Genomic DNA, 12,671 nt, shown 5'->3' with positions numbered 1-12,671 from the left:
GTGTGTGCCATCAACTATGCATAATATTAATTCTGAATAAAGCCATTTGATGAAATGATAATAAATTTCTTGTGCAAGAGCATGTGCTTCTAATCAGGAAAATTATGAATGGGAATTTAAATGTTGGATAGCTAAACAAGCAGCCTATCTGCTGAGATGGCTTCGTTGTTAGCAATGCACATTCCAATTAAAGAACTGAAAACATCATTAGAAAATGAACAATATGTATAGTATCAAAGCAATCGGACTTGCTGTTTTCATCAAGAATTTAAAAATATCACTTTTCACCAAAATTAGAGAATTGAAGATATCGTCACGAAATGAACAAATCTGAGAAAGGTCTACATGCAGTACCTATATATGTAATATCAAAGCATTCAGGCTTGTAGTTCTCGAGAAGTCGACGACTGACAATCACTCGTATGATAAGCTCCGGTCGACAGCGGAGCTAAAAAAAATACACCCAAGAATCTGGAACATGTATTGTATTTTTGGGGGATTTAATTCAAATTTTCCAACTGGTGACAAGAAATTAACCTCTGTGGATTTGATTCTTGCACGGAAACAGTCTGACACTCAAACTCTTCTATTCTGCTTAAAAATCAAGTAATTGTACTAAAAACTAACCACAGAAATAACACTAAATGTAGTTGCAGTAAATGCCGCTCTACTCCAGTCTCTGTATGTTATAAACTTTGTTATAAGCATTCTTTATTTGGGTGGCTGGGTGGAAGACTCCTGGGTGTGGAGCTATTCATTTTTTTGCTATATGTTGAGTTAGTTAAAGTCGCAAACTCAGTACATGTTATTACCCTGCCAAGCATTCATCATTTCTTGTTCTCGAAAGAGATCAGGAAAACCAAACAGAAAACTAAATAGGGCAGCGTCCCCTTTGATTATTAGCTGTTGGGCGAAACATACTATCAGTTATGCAAATGCGTCAGGCCAGAGCACTATCTAATTTAATGTCCTTTCAGGCAGGTGCGTCATTGATCATATCCCTAATTCAGGATTCTGGCAGATTCCCGATGTCTTTAACCATTTTATGATGCACCACAGAAGGTCTGAACTGCCTCAGCCTACTGGTCGCTGGCAAACAAGTGTGTCGTCAAACTGTGCGAGAGATGCAGGGTTTCTTGGTGACTTGTATCCACAGATGAGAATATTCCAAGTGATAGCATTACCTAGACTGGCAAAGTCGGGACCTTTTAGTCCTTTTAGCGTGATCACGAAAACTAACCTGACCACTAAAGAAATCCCGACTGGACGCATCTGTGGGCATTTGACTGCTATTAATTATTAGTCCCCGTTCGGACGCAGTCTGAAAACGGGGACTTATGTTTTGACCTCCGTGTGTCCGTCTGTGCGTGCGTCCAGACCTGTATCTTAGAAATGCCTGGACCAATCACAATCAAACTTCACACATACATCATACATGATATTATACATATGCACGTCAATTTGTTTCATGATCTGATTCAAGATGGTCGATTGGCGGCCATTTTTGTGCTAAAAAATCCTAAAAATCAACCATTTCTCGGCTGTTTACGGATGGATTTTGTTCAAACTTAGTATATACATTAGACATTATGGGACCTTGATGCAAATAATTTAGTTTTTCAGATAAGATTCAAAATGGCCGACTGGCGGCCATTTTGTATTAATGAATGTGGTTCTCGTGCCATATCTCTGACTTGCTTTCACTGATTATGTTCAAATTTTAAATATTCATTATACATCATGTCCTAGATAGACAGATACATGTATATTGGTTTGACGATCCTATTCAAAATTTCCAAATGGTGGCCTTTTTTGTGCTAATCAATCATCAAATATCAAGCATTTCTGGCATTTATGGATGGATTTCATTCAAACTTGGTACATATATTAGACATTACAGGTTCCTGATGCACATCATTTATTTTTCAGATCGAATTCAAAATGGCTGTCTGGCGGCCATTTTGTTTTAATGAATGGGCTTCTAGACCCACATCTCTGACTTGTTTTGACTGATAATATTTTCAAATTTGAAATATTCATTATACATCATGTCATAGATAAACAGATATATTGGTTTGACTATCCTATTCAAAATGGCCGAATGGTGGTAATTTTTTTACCTAAAAAAAAATCATCAAATATCAAGCATTTATGGGTGGATTTCGTTCAAACTTGGTATATACATTAGACATTACGGGCTCCTGATGCTCGTCATTTTATTTTTCAGATTGGATTCAAAATGCTGACTGGCGGCCATTTTGTTTTAATGATTGGGCTTCTAGAGCCATATCTCTTGAATGCTTTGACTTATTATATTTAAATTTTATATATTCGTTATACATCATGTTATATATATACATGTATTCAAAATGGCTGATTTTGAATGCTGTTCCAGAGCAATTTCAATATGGTCAAGTACTAGTTTGACGATCCGATACAAATGTCAATCATTTTAATCTTAAAAAAATCATATTCCTGACATGGTTATATTCCAGCTATATTACTTTAAACAAAACTATATTTCTTAAATTTGATAACTAACGGGGACTGTGCCATGCATGGCTTGTTCATGATGTCATTGATTATTCAGGAGTGGGTGTGTGAAAGTAAACATGACCTTTTAAAGGTTGATTCAATTCGATCGCAGAGATGGATATTTTAGTGCAAAGGCGATAATTTCATCCATGTTTACTTTAAAATCTTTCAAAATCGCCGGGACCTCAGAAGTGAAAGGTCACGTACATTAACATAAATAAGATATGACATGTACAGCTGCATTCTGATTTGTTGCCAGTGCTAGTCAACAACTTTTAATTAGCATAATTACCGGAGTGATTCCGCTCCGGTTTTCACTCCAACGCAGGGGGTCGTCTACAGATGCGTCCAGTCAGGATTTCTTTCGCAGTCATGCTAGTTTTTACGACCACGTTAAAAAGGCTAAATTGACAATTATATTTATATATATATCCCGATTTTGCCAGTCTGAGCATTACCTTGCATACTGCACCAAGTGATAAAAACCTGTTTTGGCTGGATTTCAGTTAACACAATTTATGTCTCCACTGAGGTAAAAAGCTTGACTTGAGAAATTAATACAGCATTTCATAAATTGTTGTGCAGTCTTCTGTGGAATCTACATTTTTGATAGTTCTAAGCTCTGGCCAGGTGTGCTTTTGCACACTGCTCTAGAGTTCAATTGATACTCTACACACGATAGGTGCAAGGCAAGTATTGTTTAAAGTAGTAAAACAAATCAGATTCACACATGAAAATTTAGTAAAACTGCATTTACCTTACTCATCTCTTGCTTCGAAATTTTAAAGTGACGAGTTAGGGAGCCCTACATTGGTGGCGCTTTTCTATACCTCAAGCCAGGTTCTGGCATTAGGTAAAGTCTATTCTAAATTTGATTTCGGCTCCGTTCAAATGTACACATAATGCAACATTTCGAACTGAATTCGCTCGCTAACACACTGCATTGGTTTTCAAAAGCTATGTACATGCAAAGCAAAACACTGGGCAAAATTTGGACCAATTTTATTTGCATTTTATTAATAACTGCTGAAATTACAATTACATAAATGTGAGAGAACACTGGTGTGAGAGATGCTCTTTTCAGTTTATTAAAAATCAAATAATCATTACATAGCATGTCATGATTTTAATCACCGAATTGTTTTTACAGATGATTTGGTGCAAGATAAAAACAAAAGCACACACTGTAATGACCAGATGGTGGTGTATTTCTCCCAATTCAAAAATGTACGAACATGACAACACAACATAGAACTAAAAAAAAAATCTTTCAAGGGTATGGACAGGGCAGATACGACTGAAACAATATGCAAATATTGTCGTTCACCATGTGGGAAGTCAGAATAAAAGTAAAATTATACCAGACAAAACATAAAACTTTAAATCTAGTACACTGCTATATTATATCGTTAAAGGAATATAAAATTAGATAATGAATTTCAATAATGCATAATAAGCATAATTCTCAAATCAATAGGTCTTGTACATGACCTTCAAAATGTCACACATCCTAATTCTTTCTTGGGGTTCAAATTCACTATTAATTAGAATTTACCTTACAAAATGCAAGTAGTTGTTACTAAAGTTCAAAACGGGTGGCAAATATTGAGGTCTAATAATGGAAATTACTGCTGTCAAAAAACAATACCCACACAAAAAAAGTTCCGGGAAGTGTGACCTTTAGGGGTCATGCATAAGGCCGACTACCAACCAACCATCCAAGAAAAGCAAAGTACTGTAAAGGAATTAAGTCTAACTTATATTTAACTTCACTACTGTAAAACCATTTATTTTTTCACTGACTTTTCACTATTTTGATGTTTTGAGCATATTTACTGTGTTTTAATTTTACAAATTAGACAAGAAAACAACGAGTTTTATTGTTATTTTACATGTTCACATAGATTTAATTTATCTGTGAAAATAGCGAAATTAAAACCCAGTGAATAATTAATGCATTTACAGTATTTTGATCATCACAAGGTTTTAAATTCATTTACCAGTGAAACCATGAGTTATACTGTAATTTCACATATTCATATTAATTAAATTAAATTAGGCAAAATAGTGGAATTAAAAATCCAGTGAATAATTAATTAGTTTACAGTCGTTTGAACATACTACTCCTTGCGTAATTGCATACACCATGGTGCGATTCCAGAGCTTGTTGAAAACCGAACTCGTATGACGCATACATTCATCACATTTTATCAAATTAATTATTGTGAATTTATAAGGGGGATTCCAACAAAATATCTAATCTAAAAAAAATATTCATATCCTAACCACAATAAGAAAATAATTTTTTTTTTTACATGCCTTATTTTTGTTTTTTTTTGCAAAAGATGTAAGCTTACTCCTATCCTTTTAGTATGACTATCAGTAAAATGTGTGCCTATTACGTAAATGACAGGTGTGTCTATAGTTAAAATAAGTCGTAATAGTTTGGGGGTTATGTGCACAAATATGGTATTCATAATAGCTAGAACTTCCTGTATCCACTGGGCTGAGTTAAAAACTACTTTTTTTATATATATATATAATATGAGACACCTAACATGTTTTTCTAAAAAAAAAATAAAGATTTGAGAGTAAAGATTTAACTTTTTTTTTTCAAATGTTTTGATCAAAATTTTTGCTAAAAGAATTGAACTTTGCCACCATACTCATCCAATACTGGTATTTTGGACATTGAGATGTACCTGCCCCAAAGACTGATACAATTCTTGTTCAAGAGATGAGATTACTCAACATGTGAATTGTCATACAATAAAATAACTACAACAGACACTAGTGAATACAACGAGAAAAGAGAAAACAAACGCAAACTTACATATTGAACGCAATTACAAACAAAATATACTGAGTTAAAACAAGAAATGCACAGAGTTATGGTAAATCATGCCAAACCTTTTAGCGTGGCGTAAAGACTATTGGCTTCTAATCAAAGTTAAAAAGTTAAATCTATTCTGTGACAATACTTTGATGGAGAGCATCCTCTATCCCCTACCGTAACCATTTTATCAGTATATAAATGAGGATACAACATTTTATACCTATACTATCACAAGCCACTGAACAGATCTCACATATCTAACTTCTGTGCCATATATACATACTCCTCCAAGCATTTTCAACCCACAGGGGGGAGAGTGACATCATGGCAATCACTCTCACATGCTTCAAATTAATGAGATCCCACCAATCTAGAAAATGATGCAACTCAAGGCGAATTAATATTGAGTGCTCAAGTGCCAATATGTTTTATCTGTGTGTTGGCATTATTAATGATAATACAAACGAACATCAAATTACTAAAATGTTACTGCTCTTCAACAAACAAGTATATAGTTCCACCTTCGCCTTCTTCAGTCTCTTCTTCTGCACCACCTCCTGCTTCTACTTCTTCTCCAGCTGCACTTACTGCTACTGGGTGTGGAGTTTCTGCTGCAGCAGCTGCTGCTGCTTCTGCTTCGTCAGTTGACTGTTGAACTACTTGAGTTATCACTTGCTGGCCTTCCTGTACATGATGTATAATAGTACCCTCACCCTCACCTTGAAAAAAACAACAACAATAAAAGCATTAGAGCTGTGAGTCTGTATTCAACTTACTCTACACTGTTTTGACATGCACCATTTTTCACCAATGGCAGATTCCAGAGTTGATCTACATATACTATGTCATTATTTTGATTTGTTGAAGGGATGGAACTGTGATCAAGGTGATTGTATGTCAATTTTGCTGCAGGAATCCACACTGATAATAAAAATAACAGCACCAGTAATACACAAGTATATGCAGAGAATGATCCAAATCAATTCACACAAGAGAATTCAATGAACAATATTCCACTGCCACTGAATAATCACTTCTACAAAACTCAACCCAAGCAAAGACTCATAAAATTTTATGATATTCTTGCAATCACAACAAGTCCCCATATGTATACAAAATACTGATCAATCAGTTGAGCACCAGTACTACAAAAGTATGTTTTCTGATACATCAAATACATTAGTCCCCAAAACACCACATTGAAGTCAAAACGTAATCAAACTTACCTTCGAGCTGCATTTCTTCTTTCTCACCACCTTCCTCTCCTTCTTCACCTGGTGTGCTAACAACACCAACAGCACCACTATCTACACGAATTACCAGACCACCACCTTCAGCATCCACACCAATCACAGTGCCTTGAATACCTTGTACGTCTACCACTGCACCCTCAATACCAGACACTGTGGAGGGGTCCAAATGATGAATTACTTGTCCTTCATGTATCTGCTGAACCAGTTTAGCCTGGGATCGGGTCATCTTTCTTGGAGAGGCAGTCTCCGGGGATTCTTCAGCTTTGCGTTTCTCGGCTCCATCAGGTGTAGCTATCAGTATGGTTTCATGTTTCTTCTGGTGATTTTTCAATGAGCTTGTTCTTGAGAAGGTCTTGTCACATTTGTCACACTGAAAGGATCCTTCTTCATTCTCCTCGCCTTCAATCTCTGGATTATGCTTGGTTTTCTCATGGTGGATGAGAGTTGGTTTATGCTTGAAACTCTCTCCACAGTCTTTGCAAGCGTATGGCCTTTCACCAGTGTGGACCCTCATGTGAGTGAGGAGATGACGCTTCTGTGGACAGGAGTAACCACACTGACCACACTTGTAGATCTTCTCACCACGGTGGGTCTTAATATGCTGCATATAGCTGAAACGATCAGAGAAACCATTCTCACAAACCTTGCAGATCAGGGGATCACCTGGAGTATGCATCTTGCGGATATGGGCCTTCATGTCAGCAATACGACCAAAGGTAACATCACAGAACTCGCATTTATGGGTTGGTCGTCTACCAGAATGTTTCCACATATGCTCCTTCAGACTGCTCTTCTGAGAAAATGCCATGTCACAGTCGGGACACTTAAACGGTTTTTCCCCAGTATGTACGCGCATATGACGCTTCAGCTTGTAGTTGTCGGTACTAGCATAAGCACAGAGCTGGCACTTGAATGGCTTTTCTCCAGTGTGAGACCTCATATGACGCTTGATCTTACTACTTTCAACACTAATATAATCACACAGTGGACACTTGTGAGGTTTCTCATGGGTGTGAATGTACTTGGTATGTCGTGCCAATTCTCCACTAGTACCAAATGCACGCTCACATAATTCACACTTGTATGGCTTGGTTCCAGTGTGGGTGTTGTGATGGTTTCTGAGCAAGGTAGACGTGCGGAAAGTGCGTCCGCAGATATCACACTCATGGGTCTTAGGCTCTCGTGGACTGGGTGGTACTTTCTTCACTCTATTAAACACATGGTCAATTAGCCTACCGTCATCAAACTTGGGAATTTGGTACTGTCGTTTCTTGCGTTTATCACCAGTTTTGTCATCTTTAGATGGTGTTGTCACGGGAGCATCATCATCATCACCCTCATAAAAGTCATAAACTGAAGGCCCTTGTGAGGATTTTTCTTGGGAACCACCTGCTTCACTTCCATTCTGTTCTCCAACCTGAGTAATGATGATAATTTTATCCTGATTCTCGCCTTCTTTGTCTGGTTCAGCAGACTGCTGAATTTCAGTAACATTGACAGTATCCAGTATTTCTTTACCATTGGAATTAACTGATCGCTTCTTTAACGGAACACGTTTCTCTCTACCTTCATCTTCATCTTCTATCTCTGGCTTCACTGTTGCTAACTCAGCATATGTTCCTTCAGGAACTGCATGCCCTGCTTGCTCAACAGCTTGTTGTACCTGAGAGGGGTCAACAGTGCCATCCGCATTCGCATTTATAGTAACAACAGTCTGTTCATCTGTACCTTCCCCAGATTGAATAATAGTGATCACCTGTGTGTTCTGACCATCTGCCTGAGTAACTGCAGTATCAGTGGCCTGATAAATTGTCTGTCCCACCATACCAGCAGGCACTTCCGATACTGCAATTTGTTCACTAGGTGCATTGGGATCTTGTTGCATAGCAACCATAAGAACTTCTTGAGATGGTGGGTGCATATCTCCTACCATCACAATCTGGGACTCTTGTTCCACAGCTCCTTCCCCAGCCATAGCCACTTGTTCCTGCACAGAGCCTTCGTCCTGATTACCCTCTTCTTGGACATGCTGTTCTATTGCTGGGGGTGAAATTTCAGCAGATGCATTGGCCAGAAGCTGCAGAGTCTGTGTCACCTCCTCTTGCTCAGCTGCAGCTGCTGCTGCCGCAGCTGCTGCATCACCACCAGCTGCAGAATCACTCTCAAACGTTGATGCTGCTTCAGTTCCAGTAGTGGCATCTCCAGCTCCTTGCTGGGCGGCTGTGATGGCACCTTCTGCTTGCTGTTCTGTTGATAACTCTTTAGAGAAATTCTGCAGATAGTTCTCTAAAACACTGATAGACGTTGCGGCTGCTAAACTGTCACTAGCTGCAGATGAAGCAGCTGCACCCTCTGTATTTGCACCAGTTTGACCTTCTGTGGTAGCTTCTGTCTGAGGTTGGTTGGTCTCCATGATTTACAAATCTGAAATGAGAAAGTAAATGAATGCAGTCAATGTATTTTCAAATAGTTGTTTCATTGGTTACTGTAAACTGTTTAATTTTCACTGCAAAGAATTTTTGTGAAAAAGCTGCTGTGACTCTTACTCAAGTCCTAGTGAAATTTCCACAGCTGAGAAATGTTGCACTTTTTCATTGACTAACAAAAATTGGTCTCTCATGAAATTAAATTGTTTTACAGCATACAGTGTATGCTCAGAAATGTCAAACTAATTTTCACAATTCTGAAATTACATAAATGCACAATTCAACTCAGTATTAACTTTTGTTAAATGTATTGAGCTAAAAAAACCAAACAATTAGCCAAATAGATCTTTATCAAGACTTCAAAATAATAGTAATATATCAGTAATTGACATCAATCCAGTCACTGTGCAGAATTTTATTTAATGGTAATTCAGTTTTAAAAGGGTCATTCCTTGTTTTGTTTAAGTTTTCATTTTGCTTTGATAAAAATATGATATGACCTGTATTTTATATTTCAACACACAATAAATGAACTGTATAGGCAGAAAGAAACACTTGTAATAGAATGTAAAAACCACAAATGTCAAACTGATCTAGGAATGGTTAGCTATATTTATATGGTAATATTGTGTTTTGCTTCTGTACAGCTAATTTTTTGGTTTCTATACACTCAAGGGGGAAGTTTACCTAAAAGGGGTTTACAGGCTAATTAGCCTTCTACTCTTTATTAGTCTTTTATTAGCTGCATACTTTTCTAAGTACTATGTGTTAAAAAATACAATTTATATAGCTATTTTCTTGTTTGAAAACATCAAAATCTTAGTGAAATTCCTGAAATTACATTGTATATACCGGTACTACCGTACCTCCTAATCAAGGTTTGAATTGTTTAATACATATGATTGCCAATACCAGTTTTCAGCAACAACTCATGATTTGTCAGGTTAGACCATAGACCCTCTAACAGAGGGTCTATGGTTAGACACATGCCCACATGTTGATCATGTGCTCAAAAAGCCAATGTCACCAGAATGACCTGGAAAGTTGTTGCGGAAACTGCTAATGGCAATTTAGGACAAAAAGGTACCAATTTATAAAGAATTATAAGACATTCATTCAAACCTTAGACATATTCTAAAACTATAGTATTCCTTACTAATGTTCAACTAAGTGAGCTGTGAAATTTGCTGACAACTTTGACAAAGCAGATTTAACCATCACAAATAATTTTGCATACTTGTAAAACCTCAAACTTATTTCAAATACTTTTATTTTATTTAGATATGGTATTACTAGCATTTAATGGTGACAGAATAAGGGGTAATATTCAAATTACAGGTCATCTGCTTTAGTCAAAAGACATGATGTAAATGCATTCAAAATAAGAAAATGCTTGTTTAAGTGTTGTTACCTTCCTTTAGATATTTCTACTGTACACTGATGCGCCAAAAATCCTAGTAGGGACCATTTTAGGGTGCCGTTTATGATTTCTAAGCAATATTTCAACAAAAAAATGAATTACTGCTTAGATGAATGTAAGCAATTATTTTATTTTTTTTGTTCAATCCTACCAGCTATACTTAGATTGTCAGGCCCCTGTGATTGAGGCATAGGAGTAGAATTGAGTGAGGAGACCACAGTGCAGTAACATGAACTATCGGTAGCATTTTTTTTTTACTTTTAAAATTGTTATGAACACTTATCAAATCTATGGACAAAATTACTACGGTACCACACAAGAAGAAGCATTAGTTTGACAAAAAGGCCACTTGATGTGTTCATTATCAATGAAATGACCAATTTACCTAATTGCTATGTATAAGTACTAGAGTTTAAATCTCATGTACACATAGCATTTGTTTTTCTTTAGGTTGCATTCAAACTTTGTGTATGATTTGTAGAAAAGCATTATAAGGGCTTTTAATGTTGTATTATTTGTGGGAAATCCTATTGAACAGAATCCTGAAATTAAATTTAGAAGTCTCTCATAAAAATAAAAAAAAAAGAGTGATTATAACAATGAAATTAAGTTTGATTTGGTGACTGAGAATACCACAACCTTCAGTGCTCCAATGCTTCAGGACTTGTTGTCATACCAATTGATTTTATAAATGTTCATGGTGTTCACAGTAATTAGTGGCAGGTGTTCTGCATATAATGCTAAATAGGAATGCAACTTTAACTACGGTAACTTAATTTGAAATGAAAGTACTTTCAGAAGAGGCCAACGGTCCAAAATGCACACAAGGAATTTAAACTATTCTGTGAAAAAAACTAAAAGTCTTATATAATCAAAAGCAATGAGTCAAAAGTGACAGATCAGTTTGCTGGGTTTCACTGTAACAAAGTAGACATAAAATAAACATTTGTAACTATCTGCTGTGGTACAAACATTTTAATTAATGATAAAATTGTTTCTTCTGGCGCAAAATACATACTATCTGAATGGTGAATTGTTTGATCTTTTCATTTTGGAAGTTTGCCAATCATGAAAGCAGAAGATATAAATTCACTGAATTCTTTGTAGTTAACCCATAATTATGGTAACCCACAAGACAATTTAGAGAATAAGTAGGACAGGAATACTAAGAACATAATACTAGATCGTTCGATGAATACAAAATTAACAGGGGTACTGGGTATTTTAATGCAATGTCTTTCAACTACATAGTACATTGCTTCAAAGGACGCACAGAAAAATAAACAAAGGGCAACGAAAATGCATGGTACAATTTGCCAATTTTTTCCACCAACAATTAATAAGCAACATTACATCACCATTTAACAGGTTAATGCATTCTCATAGAAGACTAAAACGAAACCTCGGGATAACGAGGGTGCTGCGGTAATTCGGTCGGATCAAATTTACAGTTTTTTTTTCAGAAAAGGCAAAGCTTGGCTTCCCTTCAGACATGTGACTCGACGTGGGCAATCAATCTTAATGTCCTTGTAACTACGGTCGTAGTTTCCACAATCTGGGCGGGAAAACGGTAGAAACGTCAAATGAATTTAGCTCTTTCCCGCTAGAATATGGTCTCAACGTTAGAATACGAAAACGTTTTGTGGCTGTATATAAAAACGAGGACTGGCAGCGCCACGCCAGGCAAAGCCAAGCCATAGGCATTCAATAGAACCTAATTTGCATACGCCATTATGGAACACTTGAGGGCGTTTAGAAATGCGTTTTTTTCGTATATTGCGACAAAATAAACACAATAAAAGTTGATAGTAAGCTAAGAAAAGTTGTTAAAGTATATGTCAGTGGAGGCCATCGGCGGTTAGACCGATTACAAGTAGTGAAAAATTCACCTAATTCGCATCATACATAACATTAGCATATCCTGAAATGACGCGAGGGGGCGCCCTGGAAATTTCCGTCCAAAAACGGACTTAAATGCCTACCTTATGACCCACAATATCGATAGAAAGCTCAGGGCACTTCCAGAAATCCAAAGCGGTGGTAATATTGCAGTTTTACGCCTGATTTGGGCGAAATTTAGCGGTTCAATTATCTATTCGGCGACTCTCAAGATGGCGGCGCTGTTCACACCAGACACAGCGCATGCGTAGTACAATAAACTGGAATACCCCCTAGGTTCTACACATTTCTTTGCCCTGACT

The 12,671-nt window shown here is 36.8% G+C and overlaps 1 protein-coding gene across 2 annotated transcripts; it reads right to left on the bottom strand.

Moving 5' to 3' along the window:
* Window positions 1-3,525: 3,525 nt before the first annotated feature.
* Window positions 3,526-12,602, bottom strand: LOC100367759 (uncharacterized). Of its 2 annotated transcripts, none has more exons than XM_085500408.1 (3): window positions 12,453-12,602; window positions 6,598-9,048; window positions 3,526-6,090 (listed from the first exon to the last, which is right to left on the bottom strand). In XM_085500408.1, the coding sequence occupies exons 2-3, from the start codon at window positions 9,035-9,037 to the stop codon at window positions 5,858-5,860; spliced, it is 2,673 nt and encodes an 890-aa protein (XP_085356534.1). In that variant the 5' UTR covers window positions 9,038-9,048; window positions 12,453-12,602; the 3' UTR covers window positions 3,526-5,857. The 2 variants fall into 2 exon arrangements, with proteins under 2 accessions (XP_085356534.1, XP_085356535.1); XM_085500409.1 differs by lacking the exon at window positions 12,453-12,602 and adding an exon at window positions 11,829-12,188.
* Window positions 12,603-12,671: the final 69 nt, after the last annotated feature.

This window comes from Saccoglossus kowalevskii, chromosome 6 (assembly GCF_978046115.1).
Source record: "Saccoglossus kowalevskii chromosome 6, keSacKowa6.1, whole genome shotgun sequence".
Taxonomy (NCBI): domain Eukaryota; kingdom Metazoa; phylum Hemichordata; class Enteropneusta; family Harrimaniidae; genus Saccoglossus; species Saccoglossus kowalevskii.
The sequence above is the reverse complement of the archived record's forward strand: the minus strand, read 5'-3'. Positions and strand labels throughout refer to the sequence as shown.

Coding starts and splice junctions, on each gene's coding strand:
- LOC100367759 (XM_085500408.1), bottom strand. CDS start 9,037: ATGGAGACCAACCAACCTCAGACAGAAGCTACCACAGAAGGTCAAACT. Junction 6,091..6,597: donor AGAAGAAATGCAGCTCGAAG/GTAAGTTTGATT, acceptor GTTTTTTTCAAG/GTGAGGGTGAGGGTACTATT.